Source organism: Grammomys surdaster, unplaced genomic scaffold (genome assembly GCF_004785775.1).
Source record: "Grammomys surdaster isolate TR1022 unplaced genomic scaffold, NIH_TR_1.0 126248, whole genome shotgun sequence".
NCBI classification, from domain to species: domain Eukaryota; kingdom Metazoa; phylum Chordata; class Mammalia; order Rodentia; family Muridae; genus Grammomys; species Grammomys surdaster.
In genome coordinates, this window is record NW_021621048.1 from 6866326 (window position 1) to 6890429 (window position 24104).

At 48.3% G+C, this 24104-nt stretch overlaps 1 protein-coding gene across 3 annotated transcripts in view; it reads right to left on the reverse strand.

Moving 5' to 3' along the window:
* Window positions 1-391: 391 nt before the first annotated feature.
* Window positions 392-24104, reverse strand: part of Pxylp1 (2-phosphoxylose phosphatase 1) — a 64884-nt gene continuing 41171 nt past the window's right edge. For all 3 annotated transcript variants that reach the window (XM_028758955.1, XM_028758956.1, XM_028758958.1), the window contains 4 exons: window positions 16371-16529; window positions 15469-15595; window positions 5972-6111; window positions 392-2681 (listed from right to left, as the gene is read on the reverse strand). In XM_028758955.1, the coding sequence (XP_028614788.1) occupies window positions 1744-2681; window positions 5972-6111; window positions 15469-15595; window positions 16371-16529 (1364 nt within the window). In that variant the 3' untranslated portion in view covers window positions 392-1743. The remainder of the gene's footprint in view (window positions 2682-5971; window positions 6112-15468; window positions 15596-16370; window positions 16530-24104) is intronic.

Below are 24104 nucleotides of genomic sequence, written 5' to 3' on the forward strand. Positions count from 1 at the left end.
TGCATTCATGTGCTGTGGAACGAAGGTTTTCAGAGCTCTGTCCGTGGCGTGGCCAGTGTCTCAGGAGGTAAAACCGTCTTCTATAAACTTTGATGCTGGCTCTTACCCAAAATACTTACTCTTACAACAGGCGTCACAAGTCCATGTTTTTAAAATTCCCTCTTTTTTGCTTTTATTTTTAAATCTTCAAGTTGTGTTTAGTAGTTCTAAATCTGACAGCTTGTGAGTGGGAGAAAGAAACCCGAACAGGCTTTTTGCGGGGTGGGGGTGGGGGGGAGAAAACAAGTCTACAGTCTTCTGCGTTACATCAAGCAGTTAAAAGTGAAATTCTAAAACACTGCTTCTCTCTTGTAAAGAACCCGAGGGACGGACAGACACACACCGTAAGTTGTACTGTAAGAATTCAAAAATTTTTATTTCTAAAAACAAACCGTGTTCAAATGCAACACCAGACACAAAGGAAGAGAAAGGTTGGAATGCGGAAGCTGGAGAGTCCCACCTGCATGGGCCACGTCTTCGGAACAAACTAGCACCGTTAACCCAGGAGCCACAGAGTGAGTTGTAATTATACCTAAGATATAAAACACTTTAGAAAGATTATTTAACTACGGAGTAACAAAGTTTTTTTTTTTTTTTCTAGAAACCTCTTTAAAAATCAATTGGAATTTGGCATTTAAAATTGATGAAAATGGTTTAAAAATGGACCCAATTCCACAGCTTGTCAAAGGGAATGAATGAGTCATTAGTTATTTATTTTGGGGGGGCACCGAATTGAGCTTTTGGCCTCCTTCCAACCACCAAGCAGGTGCAGTGAATCGAATATTTCTATAAGAATCCAAACACATCTAAAACTGGTCTCAGAAAATATTTTCCTAGACTATAAAAATACTAAATGGAATACAAAAATCCCAGCATATGCAGCCAATAGACTACAGCAGACAAATATCTAAAACACACTTAAAGCTATTTTGTGCCACGACCCTCATGAGTGTCAAGTACTGTAACAATTTCCTACACGCTTTCTGACCCAGTGTTCATTTCCCTGGGCTTATGATCACATCAGATACAGACCCAATAGTGTGCTTCTAGCAGACATTACCATAGGACCTGCTGAACAGCGGAGAGTCGGCTCTCAAAGTGACAAAGTACAGCGGTACAGGCTGCTTTAAAGATGAGTCAGCCAACACAGCCCGTGAGCCCGAGCTGGCTGCCGCCCATTCTGTTTGGCCTGTGGAACTACACATGCCCATTTATGGATCGTCACGTCACCAGAGCACAACTGAGAAGGTATGACAGATAGTCTCTGTGACCTTCAGGTCTACAAAGTCTAAGATACTGACCTACCTTCTGGTCCCTCCAGAAAAAGGCTGCCAAGTACACTCTGAACTCATCACTCTGGGAAAATTTCCACTCAACAAGGTTAAGGTAAATGTCCGAGATTAAGAAGATTTTGGCAGAGGTTTGCTGGTCCCATGGCAGGCCAAAAAATATTTAAGGTTGGCTTGGCAACTGTGAGTACTGAGCCTCATGTTGGCATTCTAAGCTGCACACGGCCGTGAACACGTACCTTCTTTCCTCTGTGAACTGGCTATTCTGTACCAAGTAACATAGTGTTATGTGCTTCCTGTTTGCCTCAACCCATGAGCATGCTCACCCCACCTGATGCCATCCATTAGAACTCCGTACCTTGACATCTTAGCAACAGACAGAACCAGCAATAAAACACCGCTGTGCCGACACCTCCTAGGCCCCTTCCCCGTGGCATGCATCGTAATAGTTAGTACTACTGCCATCCAGGGCTACAAACATATCCCTTTTGACAAAGCGGACCAAGTTCTCAAGAGGACACATGGGCTTGGGAGAGCGCTTGTGGAAGTCATGGCAGAAGGAGGTGTGGAAGGTGACGTCAGCCCCGTTATAAAGAATCCGGACGGAATGTTCGCTGGGCTTCTGACGGTCTTGCCAGAGCTCAAAAACCAGCCTGGCAGCAAACCTCGGGAACCTGGCTTCTAAAAGACCCAAGGCACTGAGGATGGGAGACAGGGTGACATCGTGAGCGGAGTACAGGGTGAACAGCTCGTCCCTCCAGCCCGAGGCAGCACGCTGCATCCGGTTAACTGTCTGATTCAGGATGGGGTGGGCCCCGAGGAGGGAATACCCAAAGTACAGGAGCTTCTCGTGCCTTTCCCGCTCGTCCTCTATCTGGTGCGTCTTGATCACCTTGAAGTGCTCCATGCCAAGGCAGCCGCTTCTGCTGCAGGGGAAGCTGACGTTGTGGCAGAAGTGGCAGAGCATGGAGTCGATGGGGTTGGCTGCCCGGAGCTGCTTGGTGGGGATGTCCACAATCTTGGCCATCTCCCCGTAGGTCCTCTCTAGGTCGCTGTTCTTCAGACGGAGCAGGTACTGGCGTCGCTGCTCCTTCTCCAGATACTGGTTTCTCAGCGGGCAGTAGCAGCTTCCAGAGCAGAACAGGGCACTTGGCTGGTGCCTGAAGTAAACCTTCTTCCAGTCAAACTCTGGGAGGAAGCCATAGAGCAGGGCCAGCCCGCTCTGCAGGGTGCGGCTCTTCCCTGTGGTCTCTAGGTAAAGTTGGTCTGAGGACCAGTTGTTTGGCAGAAGTTTGTGTTTCCTCAGATAGATGTCCCTCAGCAGCTGGCCATTCAGCAGATGCTGCACGACTCCTGCAACACCAGCGGACACAGAGACTTTCTTACTGCAAGTTTAGCAAAAGGGCCACAAACGACCAGCGCCTGTCTCTGGAATGTTCTATAGCAAGTTGAAGTTAGCAGGATGAGGCTTGTTTGCCAACACAGAAGTAGAAATTGTGAGAACAGGCTTGTGTCAGCTAGTGTAAGGATGGGGAGTGGAAGACAGCCTTTGTCACAAGCCTCTCCCCACTGGACTCCCCATTTCCCTAGGGCCAGCAGAGACTAGGAATCCTGCATCTGAACTGTAATTAGCAAGTACCCAAGGACCGGTGTACTGTCCAGGGACACAGCATCCTCAGGCAGGGATGGGTACATGAAATCTGCCTTACCTGCCATTTCCTGCTTTCTGCCTAGTCTACTTACAGTTGGGATATTTCCTCCATGCTGCTGTCAGCATGCCTAACTGAAGGGCCTGCTAACCTCGGGGGCACGCAGTCTGGCTCTACAGGAGATTTCTAAGCTCAGCCAGCTAGCTCATTCTCTGCAGTTCCAGATACCCAGACAGAGTGTTTTAAGAACCATAAAGGAGACAGTATGTTTATCATGCCCCCTTTAAGTGAAAAAGAAGGAAAAGCAAGAACACGTGTTCACAGCTGCTTTGGAATGGAGGGCGCAGAAGTGAGGTGGGTGGAACGTGGGAGCAAGACTTTTACCTTCCCTTTAACACTGTCTGGGCTTTGCACACCACGGACAACAAGGAGAAAACTTTTTACAGAAATGAGAAAGCTTTATCCCTAAGTAGGAGAGGGCAACCCGAAAGAAAAAAATGGGTTTGCCTCCAGCCTACAGAGTGTGAGGGACTGCCACCTCAGTAACTGGTGGGAATCCTCTGAAGAAGTGAACTACTCACGGGCAGTATGACCAATTATGTCATTCATGTTCAAGTGTCCCAATGGTGTAGAGAGTTCCACCCCCAAGTGAGGTGGGCACCGTCACCTGCTGAGCTATCTTGTCTACCTCCAGTTATATTCTTCTGTAATGAAATGGAAGATGGAAGCGAGGGCTCACTAAGACACCTCGGCATGTGCATGGGAAGAAAGCTTAGCATCAAGAGTCTGTTTCTTTACAAACATTTGCCTGCCTGTATGTATGTACACCAGTTGTGTACCTGATGTCCAGGGAAGTCAGAAAAGGGTGTCAGATCCCCTGGAACTGGAGTTATGGACAGTTGTGAGCCTACTTGTGGGTGCTGGGAACCAAACTGGACCTGGATCCTCTGCATGAGCAGCCAGTGCTCTTATCCACCCAACCATCTCCACAGCTAATTGTCCAGCTCTTAGTGGAACTGTGGTCTTTCTTCTTTTACTGTCTTCTTGTAAGTTATACTCATGAACACCAATGCTTCTGTAACAAGAAGGCTATTTAATTTTCTTTTTATGTATTTTGTGTGCACATGAGTGCACATGTGTATCGCAGTGTGCACACAGAGGTCAGAAGATAGCTTGCAGGAGCCAGTTCTTTCCTTCTGCCATGTAGGACCCAGGGATTGAACCTGAGTCACAAGGCTTGGCAGCAGACCCAGTTTACTCATGACAGCCATCTTGCCTATAAAGTTATTTTTAATTTTAAGAAAGCAGATGTTTTAATAGATACTTTGGTGTCTCTGAGTTCCTTGAGGTCTCAGTCCATATAAGACACATCAGAAGAGCAACCTCTCCCTAGGGCACTGACATAGGGGTTTAAACACAACTGAGTGTTGTTAAATACTATTAAATGCTATTAAGATTGTTAGTTCTGTGTTGAGTTTTTGTTAAGTCTTTATTACTAAGTTAATTCTAAGCAGTCTTTGAATGCTCTCTGAAAATGACTAAAAACCAGGAGCAGGCTGTTTGACAGCTTCTCCTCTGCCTGGCAGCCTGAGCAGGGAACTGTCAGCCAAGGGCCCTTTTCCTACCAACTGGCCAGATGGCCTTCATGGCAGCCTGGCTGCTTTGGACACTTTGCAGTCGCCCTGAGGACACTTCTGAAGCTTTAGGGGACCACTACAAACACAGCTGAGGACAGATAGTCTGCTGCAGCCTCAGAAAGCGACATTGTAAGTAAGACAAGCCTGGTGAGCCCTAGCCAATCCTGCAGCCCTTTTTTCTCAGGCCAGAGGCCTTTCCTTGTGGCCCAGAGGCCTGTAACTGGTGCAATCAGTCCTTTACTTGTGGGGAAACAGCTATAATTAGTGCAAACAAGCTTGCCATACCTCTGTGTCGGTTTGTATATGCTTGGCCCAGGGAGTGGCACTATTAAGAGGTGTGGCCTGGTTGGAGTAGGTGTGTCACTATGGAGATGGGCTTTAAATACTCTCAACCTAGCTGCCTGGAAGCCAATTTTCTCCTAGCTGCCTTCAAATGAAGATGTAGAACTCTTAGCTCCTCCCTGCACCATGCCTGCCTGGAGGCCGCCATGTTCCCACCTTGATGATACTGGAATGAACGAACCTCTGCACCTGTAAGCTAGCCCCAATTAAATGCCCTTAATAAGAGTTGCCTTGGTCATGGTGCCTGTTCACAGCAGTAAAACCCTAACTAAGATACCCCCTTTCCTGGCTGTTCAGCTTGCTTTTCTAGTCAGCCCTCCTGCACTGCCCCCTCGTATTGCAAGGTCCAAGGAAGGGCCTCTGAACAGCCTTCCCTTGTCTACTCTGACTCTTTATCACTGCAGAGCAGTGGCCAAGGTGGCAGCACAGCCACTCAGGCAGTGGCGACTTCAAAGGGGACAGCAGTTGAAGAAACAGAGAGCAGATAAGAGAAGGTAGAGAGCCGAAGAGAGAATTTCAGAGCCACAGGACAGAAAGTGTGGGCCCAGGTTAAAGAGTAACACAGTCACTACAGGGCCGAGAGTCCTTGCACCCTAAGTGGGTTGTGAGTTTTAACACTGAAGGCATTGTTTGCAGTGGCTTTGCACTGTCTGTTTGCTCTGTCTGCTGCTGCCACTCATTGCTGCTAGAAGCCAAGGTCTACAGTGCCTGCCAAGTGCTGGGATTGTTAGCATTAAGCCCAGAGCAGTAACTTCTTAATTTTTAAAGCTCTGAGATTAAAAACCTGTGTTTGGCATTCCAGTCCCTGGGCCCTGGGCACTCAAGGCCCAGGACTACCAGCCCTGAAAGAGCTCACCAACTTACGATTTCTGTCTGGATACAGCCAGGCCCACAGAGCTAACTGGTAACACAGGCATCCTGCATCCTGGAGGACTTTACCTATCTGTCATCTTCTAATGGATACAAGCAGAGGGACATGTGGGAGGGACAGTGACCAGCCAGCCATCGTACGTACCTGTCTGCGTGAGCTCTCCCATCTCACACAGAGGATGGTTAGGATAGAGAGGCAGGGAATTTAAGGGGCTTTCAAAAGAGGCTCCGGACCCTTTCAACATGTGACTAACGAAAGCTTCCAGTTTAGGGTGATACGGCTTCCTAAAGGGACAACAGAAACAGTAGTTAGAACGCTCCAAACCAGTCACACACCAGCAACCACAGCCTGTGTGTGTCACAGCCTCCACTGCCTCAAAAACAGGTCCCAAGGCTCAGTAATTTTCAAGTTCCAGTTTCAGGGCCAGAGAGATGGCTCAGTAGTTCAGAGTACTGGCAGCTCTACCAGAGGATCTGAGTTTGATTTCCAGCACCCTATGGTGCTCACAATCATCTGTGACTCTAGCCTCAGGAGACCCAATGCCCTCTTCTGGTCTCCGTGGTGTATCGAAATACATGCAGGCAGAATACCCATAAGCATAAAAATACAGGAAAAAACATTTTAAAGGTTACAATTTCATTCTGATGTAACCACGGATACATATACACACAGTGGAGGTCAACCCAAGTCCCCAACCTCTGATAGCTACAGTACACGGGCATCTGGCTTTGCCCTCCACCAGCATGTCCCACATCCTGCTGCCTCTGGGTCCCGCAATAGGCAGGAAGCTGCTCCGACTTCTTCCTTTCCTACCCTGCTGCTTGTCACCTACAAGGCTTGTCAACTCTTCGACCTATGGTTTCCTCATCTCCTCTCCTCACCCTCACAGCCATGCCTTGGGTTCTGACTTTAGACAGCTCGCCTGGATGGCTGTGGGGCCCTCTTCAGCTTAACCCTGCCCTGCTCACCTGCTCCACAGCCAGAGGAATCAACATTAGCCACGTCCCCTCTCACATATTCACATCGCCACCTTCTGGAGAGGGGCCTGCACAGAGCACATTTTATTCTGCCTGAGGCTGAGCACATAGATGTTTATAAACCAGGAAATAAAATGTCCAGACCTGCCCGCTTCCTTCTGACATGGTGTTCTGGCCACACAGAGCCAGACATCTTCCTTTCTCCCAGCGTATAACACACTCCGCTCCTTCCCATCTCTGTCCCTTTTTGTACACCCTCCTGGAGGACTTGTCTCATTACCGTTTCTGACCTCTGGAACAAACTCTTTTCGAAAAAACATTAACTAAATAAGATAACCAATGCCCCAACCTCTCCAGTCCTGTACAGGCTGCTGTGTACTTTGCAAATAAAACATCTCACTTAATGCTAGGCAGTAACGAGTGCCTAGAAAGGCTGTGAGGTGTGAGATCACAGAACACACTTTATCCATCACTAATAGACGATTTCCCTAGATGACGATGACCTACGAGTAGTATACCTTCTCTCGGTGTAACTAAGTGACCTGTGAATACACACGCCTTTTCTCTGAATAGTAGAATGGCCTGTGTGTGTGTGTGCCATTTCCAGCTGAATGGAAGTGGACAGAGAGAGCCAATGGCAAGAAAACCGCATGCAAATTGGCATGAGAGCAGCAGATAAATTGTTCTAATGGCAAACCCCTGCTGTCTGACAGACTAATTAACTTTGGAAATACTTTAAAAACTGATGCCCAAATGGATTTACATCTCTCACAAGCAGAAAGCTGAAAAAATCCATGTTAAAAAATGTTTTAAAATTAGAGTCTGCTAATCTAGACATGCAAGAGCGTCTAATAAAGCCCCCAGGATGGCTGCCGGGAATCGTGTCTCTTGGGGGCGGGGGGGAACAGAGCACGTTTTATTCTGCCTGAGGCCGGGCACATAAATGTTTATAAACCAGGAAATAAAATGTCCAGACCAACAACACGGCTGTCAACGTGAATTCACATCAACACTGGCTATCCATCCAAACAACTCAAATCTTCTGTTCTGGGGCATTATTTCAGTTGGGGACTTCTGAGGCTCTGAAAACGCTTGGCTGCCAATTTTAGAAATGGAATTTCACTCCTGCATGTGTTTTGCTGAGATGTTCCAGGTTCTGGGGCATCTGAGTGTTTAACGATGCTGCACTCTCTAATGATATTCATTACAGCTCTCCTTCCCTTCTTCTGTTTTGCAGCACTAAGATGGAAACCCAAGCTTTAAATATGTTGAGCCTGTCTCACATGCTCTCCCACAAAACCACATCACCTCCCTTCATTACAACTGCTTTCAGGGGACACAAATATGAAGATTCACAGAAGAGAAACATTTACAGGACAGATAACTAGTGGCTGTATTCTTTTCATAGTAGGAAGACTAGACTAGGCATCCGAGTCCTTGGGGCCTGACCTGGTTCCCACTGCTCAGGTCTCACCCTTACCTCCATCCCCGGAGCCCAGAGCATATCTGGTAGATGCTCCAAAACCATGTGGGAATGAATGCAACTGTGACATATCCCATTCTTAGACGTATTGTGAAAATATCATGTCTGCATCTTCCTTAACCCAGAATAATGACTACTATGTCGCCATAGCGGTTATTATAATACCTTGATTTCAATGGGAATATGGAAAACAAAGGCTGTGGTAGGTGATGTGAGGGTATAGTTGCGTGCCAAATTCTGTTATTTCTACTTGGCTACGTGGTTAGCACCCACTGCTGAAGTACACGTCACACTCCAAGGTTTTGGCACCTTCCTGCCCTGTTCTTCCTCTGGCAGCTGTGTGGGCAAAGGAGCACCCCAGGCCAGCTGTGAGACGTTGCTGGAGAGCAGTGAAGGCCAACAACCAGGAAGGACCCTCACCCTGAATAGCTAGATGGGCTGAGTGGCAGAAATCTACCCTTACACAGGAAGAGGTAAACCTCCTTGTTTAGGGCACAGTGCCTTTGAGTTCCTCTGATACAAAGCCTCACTGGCCCTGACTACCTGAGGATGTATTTCTCCTTAGCATAACTCATATGACCTTGGCCTCCTAGGGAATCTGCCATCGTGTTGACAACCAAGACAATAAAAAAAATTACTGCAAGTCGTTTGCTTGGGAGTTCTTATACACATTTTTATATGCCCTGTTCCAGTGTACTTATCCCACAATGCTCAAGGCAGAATCCCATGGCCAATCACATTCAAGAGAAAATAGAACATTCGAGCTGTGATCTGGGTTCTGCAGAGCTGGCTACCTGGACCTGGGACAGCAGCGCTATTACAGAAGTGTAATCTTAAAAGCTCACCTGGCTGGAAACCAGAAGGAATTTATATTACATCTAAAACTCTTAAACCAACTAAAGAATAGATTGTTTCCAATTTCAACAAAACAAGCTTACAAAAAAGACAATCCCAGGGTACTTTTCTGGGCCTTTTTATGAAACTTGATATGGCCAACTGTCTGCTTTCCTCATTCTGCCTGAGACCAGTTTAGCCTTATCTGCTGCCCACATGCTAAAGATGCTCAAGGAAACCAGCATGCCAATGTTCCTAAGCCCTAACTGCACAGCCCTCTGCCCGGCAGACACTCTTCCTTGCGTTTCTGGAGATAGCTCACAGGCCACGTTGGAGCTGAAGCCAGAGCTCCTCTCCAGTGTTCTTAGCTCCCAAAAGGACATCGCCATCAGTAATGTGGCCCTGTCTCTGCTTTTTCACTCCACCCAGTCATGCAGCCCACCCATCCTACCTGACCTTCTCCAAGGTCACCCCCTCCACGACAATGGTGACATTCTCTAGGTTCAACGTCAGTCGATTTCTCATTTAACAACAAACATTTGTCCTGGGTACTTGGGTGGTAACAGCAATGAACACAAGTAAGAAAGAACCTCTCTGACTCAGGGAGGGAATATACATTCCAGCCTGGAGAATCACACCACACAAGAAATCCTGTAATCATGCATGTATATGAGAGAGAGGGGTGTGTGTGGGGGAAGATAGGCAGAGACAGAGACAACAGAGAAAGACAGGCAAAGAGACAGACAGGGACAAAGAGAGACAGAGAGACAGAGAGGCAGACAGACACACAGAGAGACAGACAGACAGACAGACAGACAGACAGACAGACAGACAGATAGAGACAAAGAGAGAGAGAGAATGAATAATAAATGCTATGGCGAGAGAAGGCAGGAGAGGAGAGCGGAGTGGGGGAGGAGCACCCTGTCATTTTAAATGAAGTGTTCTAAGCAGATCTTACAATCCTAGTGACAGGAAGAAGCCCTAACACTGCCTGTGTATCTCCTGGAGAGAGGACACAGTCCCAGGCAGCCATGTGCTCACGTGTGGAAAGTACACTGGGATTAGTACACGAAAGAGCGAGGAGGGTGGCTGATGAGGCTGAAGGCAAAGGGCCGAGGATATGGCTTTCAGGATATGGGCTCTGCCTCTGACGAGGCTTTGCTTTGAGATCACTTCCACAGAACAGCATGACTAACACACCAACTTGTTCTCACACACCCTGTGGCTGCCAGAAGTCTCTACCTTCTCACTCCTCCTGCAGTATGCTGGAACCCAGGCTCCCCAGTAGGGTTGCAGTCTGAAGGACCCATTTTGGTGCTATACTCCTGCCACTGAGGTGAGATTAAAAACCCCCAAGTTCCCATGTGGCCTGGGTGGGTCTGACTGCTAATGAGCAGTTTCTCATTGGCTGCTACCTGACTTCTGCACAACCTTTGGTCTCTTCCTCAGAGTGGCTTCACTCTTTATCCCCTCTCTGTAATGGTTTGAATGAAAATGCTCCCCATAGCCCTTAGGGAGTGGCACAATTGGGAGGTGTGGCCTTGTTGGAGTAGGTGTGGCTTGCTGGAGGAAATGTGTCACTGGCAGGTAGACTTAAGATTTCAGAAGTTCAAGCCAGGCCTAGTGATTTGCTCTTTCTTCCTGTTGCCTGGGGATATCATATGTAGAACTCTTGGCTCCTTCTCCAGCACCATGTCTGCCTGCACACTGCCGTGCTTCCTGCCATGATGACAATGGACTGAACCTCTGACCGGTAAGCCAGGCCTACTTAAATGTTTTCCTTATTTAGTGTTGCTGAGGGTCATGGTATCTCTTCACAGCAATAAAACCCTAACTAAGACAGTCTCATAAGCTGAGTTGTGGGTTGCTGGCTCAGGCCCCAAGTGTACTACCAAAGCCTTTTCCACTCCAGTTTTTCTTCTCTTCTTTCTCTGCTTGACTGACCCAGCACCAGCATGACAGAGACCTGGATCTTCAGACGTGAGTGGCCCCCGAGGGCAGGATAGCCCATCTATTATGGTGCTTTAGATGCCTGCTTACCCTGTTACCTTCCCAGCCAGACTAGTCCCAGTGTTACTCATGCATGCCCAGCTCTGCAAGCTGCAGGCCCACTGTATTTTCTGGTCCTTCCATCTAGAACATTCTCTTCCCAGGTCTTCATAGGACATCTCCACTACTCTTATGTAACTGGTGTGCTGGTGACTTGTGTGCTACCATGTAGTCTGGTCCAGGAAAGGGGCATAACTCTAAATTTGTTATCTAAATGTTTGAAAGGACTGTTTTATTTTCTTGGATGTAGAAAAGCACACTCATCTTTATGAACGTAAAAGGGGCATTTAAAAGCACGACACTTTCTTCCTCGGGCAGATGGCTCAGCAGTTTAAGAGCATTGACTGCTCTTCCAGAGGTCCTGAGTTCAAGTCCCTGCAACCACATGGTATCTCACAACCATCTATAATGAGAACCGATGCCCTCTTCTGGTGTGTCTGAATTGAGCAACAGTGTACTCACATACATACATAAATAATTAATTTTAAAAAGCATGGCACTCACATGGTTAATACCTCCAATACTGACTAACTGTAATACTGGGAGGGTGAAATAGAACCTTTCCTAACACAGCACATAGCAATCATGGGGAACCATCTTCCTCTACAAAGGCAATGGGGCTCAGTACTGTGCATAGGTACTCTAAGGCAAAAGACATATATGGACACATCTAGCTCCCACCAGCAAGTCAGACATCTCCAACGATAGACCAAAGTAGTAGGTACCTTCCAGGCCTTACTGCCTAGCAGGAAACCACAAAATTACTAATTTATGAGCCAAAAACAGCATCTGGGAAGGCAGCAGGCACTGCTGGGGTGGGGGCCCAGAGCAGGTCTACACACTGCATGCCTGCTCACCCCTTCCCTAAGTACATGTTTGCAGTGGTAAGCCAAGCCTTACTGTGTTTAAGGATGGGCTTAATTTAAAAATGTTAAGTAGTGACTTCTTTCATCTGAGTGTGTGGGGAGCTGCTGGAAGCCAGAGATAGCCTGAGCCCCTGCATCTGCCCTGCTCTTTCCTGTGCAAATAGTACCCATGATAAGGTTTAATTCTAAGGCATGGTGAGTTATTATAACGACTGACAATAAGATACAGCAGGTTCCGCAACACACCGCAACCATGTGGAGTTTTCCATTTGTTGTGGCTAGACCGCTGTACCAGAGGCAACCAAAATGGAGGAAAACTCAGCCGGAGGAAGAGGGCTGTTGTAGTTAAACATGTGCACTGTGTCCTTTCCACAAAGGACTTAGGGTAGCTCCTGCAAACGCACAGTGGACAGGAAGAGGAGCAAGGAGTGAGGCTGCTAAAGCAGAGTTCCCAAGGCCTGAACTGGCTCCAGCAATAACCCACCTCAGGGAAAGCACCTAGGCAATGTCTGAGTTAGGGTCTCCATTGCTGTGAACAGACACCATAGCCAAGGCAACTCTTAGAAGGACAACATTTAATTGGGGCTGGTTTACAGGTTCTAAGGTTCAGTATATTATCACGGTGGGAAACATGGCAATGTCCAGGTGGGCATGGTGCTTCGATCTTGTTCTGAAGGCAAACAGAAGACTGGCTTCCAGGCAGCTAGGAGGAGGGTTTCAAGCCCACTCCCACCGTGACACACTGCCTCCAACAAAGCCACACCTACTCTAACAAGGGCACACCTCCTAATAGTGCTACTCCCTGGGCCAAGCATATTCAAACCACCACAGACAAGGTGGCCTCTAGGCTGCTGTGGGTGATGTCACATCACCGTGGATGAAGCTTCTGTGCAGGCCACATACTTACCTGTTCCCTCCTTTAGTTGGACACATAAAGTTGACATAAGAAAGGCAGGACATCCCTTGTTCCAGGATGGAGTACGGTGCCTCTAAGAGGGGAAGGGATCTGCCCTGTGTCAAACAGGTTGTAAAGGCTTCAGGGATACAATGGCCAAGGTTCAACTCTATCAGCAGGAGCATGGTGACAGGAAATGTATCCTGTGATCCCCACAGAGGTTACAAATTCATTCTGCGGCTATCAAGTCCAAAAGCTGTCATTGGACGGGTTCTGGGTTGGGCTCGGTGATTTGGGAGCAGTCAGGCCTGGGGATGGCAGAGGTGAGTCCCCTTGGCAAGATAAGTTGCAGGGTGCCCAGGGGGCCCAGACTAATAGGCCCCTTCTCTGGGAATAGCCATAGTAACCCCATAGTGACTGTATGGGGTCTGAGCTGTACCAGTTGGACTCTCCTGGTAGAACTGCAACTCCATGCAAGAGGAAGGAGACTACAGCTAAGGAACTGAAGCATGTGACAGTCCATAAAGCCCCACAGCCATGCTGCCTAGCGCAGAAGCCCAGTGCCCCACATGTCCTCAGGCTGCTCATTGGAAGGCCAATAGGTAGGAGCAGAGCAGTTCTGGCTGTAAACACAACACCTGGCTGCCCCCAGTGGACAGCAATGGCTCCTCTGAGCTGCCCCTTCCCTGCTCCCCATCCACAGGGTTAAAGTGTAGTGTAACCAGCAGCCTCCATCCTTGCCCCGGCTCTACACCAGCTAGGATGGCTTTTATACTAGACTTCCCTCACTTGTTCTGACATCCTTCCTGTATGTCCCTGCACCTTTACAGTGAGGGGTGGGTATTGTCAGTTCCCTAGACAGCCACAGAGCCACCCCGGTGTTCCACATAAGGGATGAGAGGCTGCTGCCTGGAAGACAGAACTTCTAAGGAGGTCTTGAAGATACTGTGGAAGTGGGGTGAGCAGGGAGGACAGCAGGAGGGAGACACAGCTGGTACAAAGCCATGAAGGAGAAGGTGCTGTGAGAAGTGGGGTGCTGGGGAGCAGAGAGAGAATCACAGGGGAAAGTCTGAATGCCAGGCTGGAGAGAGAGGGTTCAGTCCCGATGGGGAGAGGCAGGGTGTTCACAGTCCCCTAACAGGAGACACTAGGGTACACACCTTGTTAATTCAATGAGGCAAGGAAAACATGGATCCCCAGGCTAGCAGCCATGTAGTCTCGAGCACAAGAGAGAACATGTAAAATCTCACAGTCTTTCTACTTAAAATGCTTCATTGACTAGTTCCCAAATCCTAGGGGGTCTGGAATATCAAGAGTTATCTGAAACCTCCAGCTCTGTGTGCTCAGAGAGCAGCCCTGGCTGCAGGCAAGCAATCCATGGTGCCACTACTGGGCTGGTCCTGCATAGGCAGGCTGGCACCTCAGGAGCACTCTATCAAAATAACAACACCCCCCCCTCCGGGTACTTCCCTAAGTCTCATGGTAAACTCCGCACAGGATGGATGCTATGTGCCCCCAGACACACTGGCTACGGCCAAGGCATCATTTATTGCTAACTGCTTCTAATTTCCATGCACACAATTTCCATTCTCTGTTCAATTATTTTTCATCCTAAGGGCTTTCAACTAAGACAGTGCTGCCTGTAATGTGTGAAAAATTAAATGGCTGAACACTATCTTACGTTCACAGGCCTCAGCAGCTGCGTGCGTGCGTGTGCATCATCTGCCCCTCACCTCCAACCCTGCCTGGTGAGCTTTGGTTTCCATTGTGGGGGGAGGGGCTGAGCTCATCGAGACCAAGGGACTGATGTGGCTGGGGCCTCCATGGAACACCTCCACCCATTGCTCACACTATCTCTTCTTTCTTACACGGAACATCAGAATGAGAGGCTGGGTCTCGGACTGAACGGGGCTAGGGCCTCAGTGTATTTTCTGAGTTGCCTGAAACTGATACCCTCTCTGCTCTGGGCCTGTCTTTGGCTCTCTTCTCCCAATTCAGACATTCTCTCCTGGAGAGAGAAGGGAGACTCGTAGGAGTCAGGAAGCCAAATGAAATTTAAAAGACATACAAAACTTAAGACTCGGAAGCTCAGAAAGTTACAAGACTCACAAGGCCCTGTTCGAGATTTTAACAGCAGGAAATAACCACTAAGGGGAGAGAAGAAAGTGCCTGCGAGCTGTCCAGGGTGAAGAGGGGTGAAGCATTCTGAGTGATCACCCATGCTGGGGTGGGCTTTCCAGTGAGGCAATAGCCTCTGAGTCACCCATGTTCTTCTAGGTAACCCCACTAAAATCTCTGGCTTACAAAGCTGGGCTTGGTTGGAGTTATTTTTCTGATCTGTCATCAGTGTCCCATCTGGGTTGAATAAATGTCTGTGTCTCCCAAGGGAGACAACACAACAGCATGCAATGCAAGACGGTGAACACTTTGAACAGTCTGCGCCCACCAAAGCATAGCTCGCACCTCCCTCCCATAATGCTCTGCTGCACAGAACACAGCAGAATGCATGAGATGACTCATAAAAAAGTGCAATTTACCTGCTCGCCACTAGAGTGCAGTCGATTTCCGGCCGCTTTGTTTTAGGAATGGCATACAGTGGGTACCTGTCCCCGTGGCGAATGAACACGTGAACGGAGACCAGTTTATAATGATGGGGGGCATGACCTGTGAGAGAGACACATCTTCCAGTTACCACACGATAAGCAAGTGTTTTTTAGCAAGGGTGGCACAAGCCCAGGCTGGTTTACTGAAGAGGTAGAACCCAGGGCAACCCAGAAATGGCGGAGTTGCTACTCAGGGCCTTGAAACTGTATGGAAGGCTGCTGTGCTGGGTGGGTGATGCTGAAGAAGCCCCAGAAGGTGGGACAGAGGTTCATGGGAGGGACCGACATGTCCCAGAGCCCCCAAAGCCATCAGCTGAAGGCCAGTGAGATGTACACGTGGTGCCTAATGTCTCACATGCAGAGACTGGGGGAGGCTCATAAAAACCCTAGCAACAGACATCTGCTTTTTAACTCCGTCAGGAAACACAGCAGGACACAAATGCATGCATCCCACACCCCCTATGATACACTTTGAAGAAAGTGAAACCTGACAGTGAAACCTGATTTTCACATTCCTTTATAGCAAGACTGTAGGCCCTGTGGACATGCTAAGCAAATAGTGGATTTGCCCTGAGAAGCAGAGATGGGTCAGCCTCAAGCCCTTGCCTGCCTTACCCACATCTCACCAGAGACCAGCTACATCCACTACTCAGTACAGTGGGCTAAGACCCAGGAGCCCATCCCCAGGCACAGGGCAGGGCTTGCTGCAGGATTTGAGGCCAGGCTGGCCAGTTTCTTATTGTTTGATGCTGCTTAGAGAACTTAGTCCCCAGGATGTCTACTTGGGTCCTGAGGCCCAGGCTACCCAGACAGCGACAGGTCATACACCCGTCTACCTTCCATGCTGTGCTCGGCTACACTCGGAATGTTGCAGTACAGAAGAGCTTCATAAACAGGATCTACGGTGGGGGGCTCTGTCACGGGGTCAGGCATGATCCTCTTCCGACTCTTGCTGCTTCCTCCATTCTTTGTGGTGGACACTGGGATCAGGTGGACTGCAAAGAAAGCAGAGTGGGTAAAGGAGATGCTAGATCAGCTGCTGTGGCCGCGGACGGCTGAAGGCCACAGGGGTGTTCTTTCCTTCAGTTAGGGTGGACTTTAGCAGAACAAGAAGTCAGCCTGGGTCTTCCTGAGTAACAGACCTCCCTTGGCGTGGGTGAGGAGAACGTACTCCTCACTATTCAGTTACTGGAAGTAACTGTGCATGATGACACAGCCCCTCTTCTCAACAAGCTTTTAGCTCCCATAACTCTATGGGAGGGGGGGCATTGTCCACTGGCGCCTGTTAAGTGCTAAATGGAGTGTGTCACACCTCAATTAATACCATCCAACCACACTCCGTGGTCCCTAGAGCCCTGTATCAGGAATCTGCTCACTAGTCCTCATGAGATCGCTTCACAGAAGAGAGCCTGAGACAAAGGTCCACATGTGCAGTGAATGGACCCCTAACTGTTTCCTCCCCGGTCACCTGTGGGGGTCGAGTGTCACACAATACGTAATAGCTTGTCTACTTGGCATCAGTCTTTCTATCAGTGAGCCCCAGGCCCCATGGGAGACTGGGAGATTGGCTAAGCTATCAATGACAGCATTCACCTTGGCAGGGTGGACACAGAATCAGTTGAAGGCAGCAACAGGGGAACCTTAATGCTTTTTCTTTGTGATTGGGAAGGTCTCTCCCTGTTCAGGTTGGGGCTATGCAGCTGTCCGTCTGTTTTTCCACGGACAGCCTATCTCAGTAGTCCCCAGTCCTTCCATGATTGGTAAGTGGTTTTGCAGCTTCACAGAGGCTCTAGAGACCCCTGTGTGTAGCAGTCACATTTGCAGCATCGACTATGGTAGGACATGCTTGCAAATAAGTGCAAACCCCACAAACCTGGTTGACTTCTAAAGGCTTACCAACCACATAATAAAAATATACTTGTATATATTTATGAATACACACATACTCAAACAATAGCTGAAACAGAAACTAATCACTAGTCTACATCAGCTTGAGTTCCCTAATTTCTTCTACATAAGTGTCTGAAAGATCCCCTTGCTAAACAGATGCTATTTAAAAAAAAAAAAAAGGTAAAAGACAACTAGGAGAAAAACATTTGCAACATACAAAACAGACAAGTGACTGAAACCTTAAGTACAGAAGAACACTCCAACTGAAGATTCAGTACAGGATACAAACAGGCTAAGTGCAAACACCAACAGCCAACAAAACACAAATGGATGTGCAAATTAGTAACTACAGAAAGGCAAAAGAAAATTACCAATGAGATATAGATATGTCCCCAGGCTGAAAAAGCACACTTGAACAGTAACACCACGGGCCCATAATGAAGTGGCACTGTTAGGTAGGTGCGTTACTGGGGGGTGGGCTTTGAGGTTTCAGATGCTCAAGCCAAACCCAGTGTCACTCTCTCTTCCTGCTGCCTTTCCTATGTAGAACTCTCAGCTACTTCTCCAGCACCATGTCTGGCTGCATGCAGCCACGTCCACCATGATGACAATGGTCTAAACCTCTGACACTGGAAGCCAGCTCCAATTAAATGTTTTCCTTTATAAGAGTTGCTGTGGTCATGATGTCTCTTCACAGCAATAGAAACCCTAACTAAGACATTGTTTTTTGGCTCACACTTTGAGGGATCAGCCCATCATGGAAGACACAGCAGCAGGAGGGAGCTGGTCACATTCCACCCAGTAACAGAAAAGAGTATCATATATGCTCACCTAGCTTTCTCCCCTTACTTGATGCAGGACCCCAGCCCACGGAACACTACTACTCATACTTAGGGTGGGCTTTCCCACCTCAGTTAATCTAATCGAGATAATTACTCACAAACATTCCCAAAGATTTGTTTCTCCATGATGATTCTAAATTCCATCAAACTGACAACAAAGATTAACCCTTACGACTCTACTGGTTGCAAACACATTACCTGTAAGCCCAAATCTCTCTCTCCTTATCCCCACAGGCTCACTGCCATCTCACAACGCAAAATACATTTAGTCCAACCTCAAAAGTCCCCATAATCTTTAATAGTTCCAACACTGTTTGAAAATCCAAAGTCCAAGTATCACCTGAGACTCAGAGCAATCTCTTAACTGAGCTCCTATAAAACAAGAAATAAGTTACATATCACAATATACAATGGCACAGAATAAAATTCCAAAAGGGAAGAACTGGGATACAGCAAGGAATGAGCAGGCCAAAGCAAGACTGAACTTTGAACAAGATGACTACAAGTCCTGTAGCTCTCTATCCAGCATCCGGAGTTCTGGATGGAATCATCTGGGCTCCGAAGTTCTTCAGAGGTCCCACCCCTCCGGCCCCACCCCTCCATCCCCACACACTGCAGCACTCCTCAGCTGACACCCTATGGCTCTCACACCTCCAACACTCTAGGAACGGCACTGCAAGTTTGGCTTTACCTTCACACTTCATACAATGGCTTTTCTAGGCTTCCCTGAAGGGATTTCCAACAGCTCCTCATACTTGGTGGGAGACACCACGCTCTCCTCAATCCTACATCTTTTGTGCCCACAACAACCAGTTCTACATCGGTGATACTGCCAAGTTCCACTGCAAGCTCAAGGAGGCTGACTCCCTTGAACCTCAGCTGCAGGGCTTCTGTTCACCCCAGGAAACATTTCCCTAGGCTTCCCCACCCTGCTTCTTCTCAGTGTAGGGTCTCTCTTTTCAAACGAATTTGCATTTGCACAAGATGAAGTCTACAGTGTAAAAGGACTTCCCCTCAGGATGCCTTCCCTACTGTTCCTGCACACCAAGAGGTAGCTCTCTACTGGTGGTGGCCCTTAACAATTATAGCTGCTTCTTGTCTACAACTTTCAACTCCCTCCCTCCCTTCCCCCCCGCCCCACAACGGCCAAATGTCAAATATTTTCCAGCTTTTCTTCCTTCTAATTGTTGCTTCCCTCTTTGTAGAACTGGATAAACACAATGAGCAGTAATCATAAAATAGCTTGAGTGCTACCCCATTTTGAGACTTTCTCTGTCAAACAAGTTAGTCCATTACTTTCAAATTCCACTCTACCGTAGTTCTCAGGACACAGGCAGAATGCAGCCAGACTCCCTGCCAGAATATAACATGAATATAGCCCTAACTCAGTTCCTCATGGAATCTTTGTTTCCCTCTGAAGCCTCCTGAGTCAGGCCACCACCCTCAGCATCCCTCAGCATTCTGTGCTCCAAGCTCTCACCAGAATGGCACAGTAAGGGCTCTTACAGCAGTCAAGGACTTTTCTAACCCAAACTCTTACACAAAGCAGTTCCAAAGGCCACAGGGTCAGATTTATCCCAGCAATGGCCCCATTTCTCAGTGCCAATTTTCTGTATTGGTTACATGTCTCACGGCTAGGACATAACATCTGACAGAAGCAATTATGGAAGGCACAATCTATGTTGGCTCACAGCCAAAGGAGAGACATTCCATCATGGCAGCGGAGGCATGGCGGCAAGAGCAGGAGGCCAGCAGGTCACACTGCATCCACAGTCAGGAGGCAGAGAACAATACATTCTTGTTCCTATCAGCCTCTCTCCTTTTTACTCTGCCAGGATTCCAGACCGTGGAATTAGGTATTACCTACATTTAGGGTGGGTCTTTATACTTCAATTAAGCAAATCTAGATAGCAGTCCTTAAATCTAGATAGCAGTCCTTTGTCTAGATAGTAAACAAACTTGCCCTGAGATTTGATCCCATGGTGATTTTAAATCCTATCAAATTGACAAGATTAACCATACCAAATTCAGACATTTGTTCCCTAGGTGAGAGCCCAGCAACACACCAAATGTCCCACAATGCCACAGTGTGTTCCATCTGGGGAATAGAAGAAATGCACGTGAACAAGTATTTTATTTGTTTTCCTACAAATATTTGAGTTTAACATAAATATATTTATAGTAGTCGCATATTACATGTGTTCTATATGCAAAAAAAAACAAACATTCATTACTAGATCTTAATATATATAAACATATTTACAGGCTTTACTGAATAGAACAACAATAAAATACTTTTGGAGTTGACCGGTCCCTAGTTCTGAATTTGGCTGCAGCTGGAGCCTCTTTTTTCCTCACAGCTGGGAGATGTCAATGGCCAATGCACGGCTTGGGTGCCTGGAGCTAATTTACTGTGGGGAGATGAGGAGCAAAGCTGACGCCCATGGTGGCATTTCAATAGCTAGCCCCTCTGGCTGGGCAGTGCCTTCAGGTCTTTACTGTGCTTTATATGGAGTCTATCAAATTCTGGTTCCCTGGCCGGCTTATGGCTCACTTCCTCTAGACTAAGGCAGGGTGCAGTTAAGCAGGCATTTGCGGGGTAGGAGAACAGAGTGTGTGGAGACCTGGATTATTCAAAAGCACAAGTGTGAAGCCTTGGGAGGTCAGTGGGAATCTTAGTGGTTGGTTCCAAGAGCCCCATGTATGACTCAAAGAAGCGGTAGCTTGAAGACCACAAATGAAAAACAGGTCGCAATCAGAACGAGAGCTTACATCTGGAAAGATCTTTGCTGCTTCCTCTTTCACTGGAGCTCCTTTGTCTTGTCCGTTATGCAGTTTGCTGAGGTGACCTTGTGCTGTTCGAAACTCCCTGAGTCATCCAGACAGGGTTTCCGCCCTCAGGGGGCTCTCTGAGGAGTCCTTTAGATACCAGGCATTCACGGTGGCTCTCAGGTAGGTGTGTGTGAAGTCTCAGCTCCTCTTCATCCCAGTGGCATTCCCTGGTGGCAGCATCTGTGCCACTCAGAGCCCACCCCCTAGCATATCTCCCTCGTGGCCCTGTTTGCTTGTAATTCTGCCCACCCAAGCTCCTGTTGTTTGAATCTGCCGGGAGCTGCCTGCTCTAGGAAGGCCACTCTGAGTTTACAAGTGGTTTCTACATCTGTCTCCCATAAGGCTATCTAGCTTCAGCTGTTAGGCTCATACCAGAGTACATATGAGCAGGGGTGCCCCAGTTTGTTATTCCATCACCCCAAATGCCTAGAAGGCCAAGATCATGTCTCTTTCATGTTAATGTACTCTAATGGCTGGCAGAGGACAGACAGGTCTTCCAAATATGCTTTCTGTGCTGAAGGTCTGCTGTGAGTCATACACTGCAGCCTGTGCTTTGACCTGTGCTTCACTGAGTCCTCTAGAATCTCGGTTACCCAAGCAGCCTAGAGAGGGGATAGCTGGAGACAGGCTTTCTGGGTTCTGAAAGGCTGGTGTGTAGCTTCCTGCTGTGGTCAGCAACCTACCTCAGATCTCTAAGAGACTTAGTCCAACTGACCCATAAGGGACGGCACACAGGGAGCCCTATGAGGGGGCTGGCGGAGGAGGGGGCCTGGAGGAGCAGGTACTTGCAGCTGGAGGATGCTTTTATCCTGGCACTGTGCCACTTGCCAAACAAGCTCTTAGGGACTGGCTCTTCTGAAGTAGGCACAGTGAGTACAGGGTCAGGCTAAGAGGCTGGGAAATATCTGGAGGCTGCGTTTGAGACCCACTTATCCCATCAGCCCTTGCCCAAGTCTCCTGTAATTTGGCTGCAGCGCCGCCCGCCTCCCCAGGTCAATTAGAAACACTGCTGTTCCAAATCAGATGATGGCAGCTTCGATGAAAGGAAGAAACGGACCGTGGGGGTTGGCATGTGCAGTGAGAGTGGGCAGGCAGAAGGCTCAAGAGTTCCACTGTGTAGGTGGAAAAATCCTCAACTCTCAGTTGCATCAGCGCCACTGTGAGTAACGTGTGCAGCACCTAAGTTCTCCCTGGTACCTGGCTACCCACGGGCACACACTTTCTGTCGCATGATCACTAAGCAGACAGGAGGATCTCCATCAGCCTCTATAATATTTCCCATACCTCTGTAATGCTTGAATGAAGATGCTGACAGAGTCCTGAAGAAATGACAGACAGCATTCCCTTTATGTCCCTGTGGTGATTTGAATAGGAATGGCCCCCAAAGGCTCATAGATTTGAAGGCTTGGTTGTTAGGGTGTGGCACCACTTGGCAGGGATTAGGAGGTGTGGCCTTGTTGGGGGAAGTTTGTCACTGGCTTTGGGGTTTCAGATGCTCAAGCCAGACTCAGTGTCTCTCTCTTCCTGTTGCCTGCTGATCCGGATGCAGAACTCTCAGCTACCTCTCCAGCACCATGTCTGCCTGAGTGCCACCATGCTTCCTGCTATGATGACAATACAGTAAACCTCTGAAACTGTAAGCCAGCCCCAATGAAATGTTTTCCTTTACGAGTTGCCTTGGTCATGGTATCTCCTCATGGCAACAGAATACTGACTAAGTTCCCGAAGTCAGTCCTCTACTCTCAGAAGCAAACAGCAAACTTCTTGGAAGCAGGAGGATGACAAAATGTTCCCTTCTCTAATTCCCTCTCTCTGCCTGGCCTCCAGGCTTTACCAGCAGGCAGTGCTGACTAGGCTCAACTGGCCCTAATCCTAGCCATCAGCCAGAAAGTGTACAAGGAGAGGGAGTCAAGGGGCTTCCCGAGGGCTACCAGCCCTGGCCCTATGTCCTCAGGCTGAAGCCTATGCATCTGTCCAGCAGCCACTAATAAATAGGAAGAGAGTGGAAACCACTTAAACCTTAAGGGAAAGAGGGAGGTCCCTAGTCATGACACCTCCTGCACCCTCTGGTCACTGCTTTCAGGGTACAGGAAAGGCACGCAGGTGGAGGCTGTGCCATGGAGGAAATGTGCCATGAATGGTCACTACCATCTTCAGGTGAATGCCAGCTAACGAGAGCCTGGCCCAGCCGCCAGAGATATGAACTTCTTTGAAGCAAAACCCACATATGGTGATTCTGTTCTGACTTTTGTTGATTCTATTCCAGGTCCCACAGGATGGAAGAAATGGCCCAGAGTCAGAACCAATATAATTTCCCAGCACTGTCTTGTGGCTGGCCCCAGGCCTCAGGCCACGTCAGTTATTCCTACAACCCCAGAATGAATGGGTCAGCGGGGATGTTGCAGCCAAGTGTCTGAGGCCAGCTCAGTATCTGGGAATTGCACAGACACAGCCAGTGTCCTTCCTCCAGAGTGTCAAGCCAGTGGCTATAGTGTCAGCTCACCTCCCCATCTCAAGGCCCTGACCCAGAGCAGAGACAAAATCTACTGATCACTAGTTGTTATGGTTTATATATGAACTGTCCCCACACGCTCACATTTTGAGTACTTGTTCTGTGGCTGGTGGGAGGCTGTGGAACCTTTAAAAAGTAAGATCTTGCTGGAGGAAAGAGAGCTCCAGGGGCAGTCCTTTGAGATTACAGTCAACCTTGGTTCCTATACAGCTCTCTGCTTCCTAATCTGCCACCGTGTGAACACGGCCCCACACCACTGCCATCTCAGCCACAGCCTCCAACTGCCATGCTTTCCCCTTTATGATGAGCCCAAATCTCTCTGAGACCAAGCACTATAATGAAACTTGCCCTGTCGGTCGATTCTGTCCGGCATGGTGACACAGTAATGCAGAAGTAATTCACTCCCTGGTCCTCCTCTACCTGTTGGAGCCTTAGCCTCCTGTGTTCTCCTCACAGGTACCTCAGGCTGACTTTGATGGAGCACTGCAAAGGCA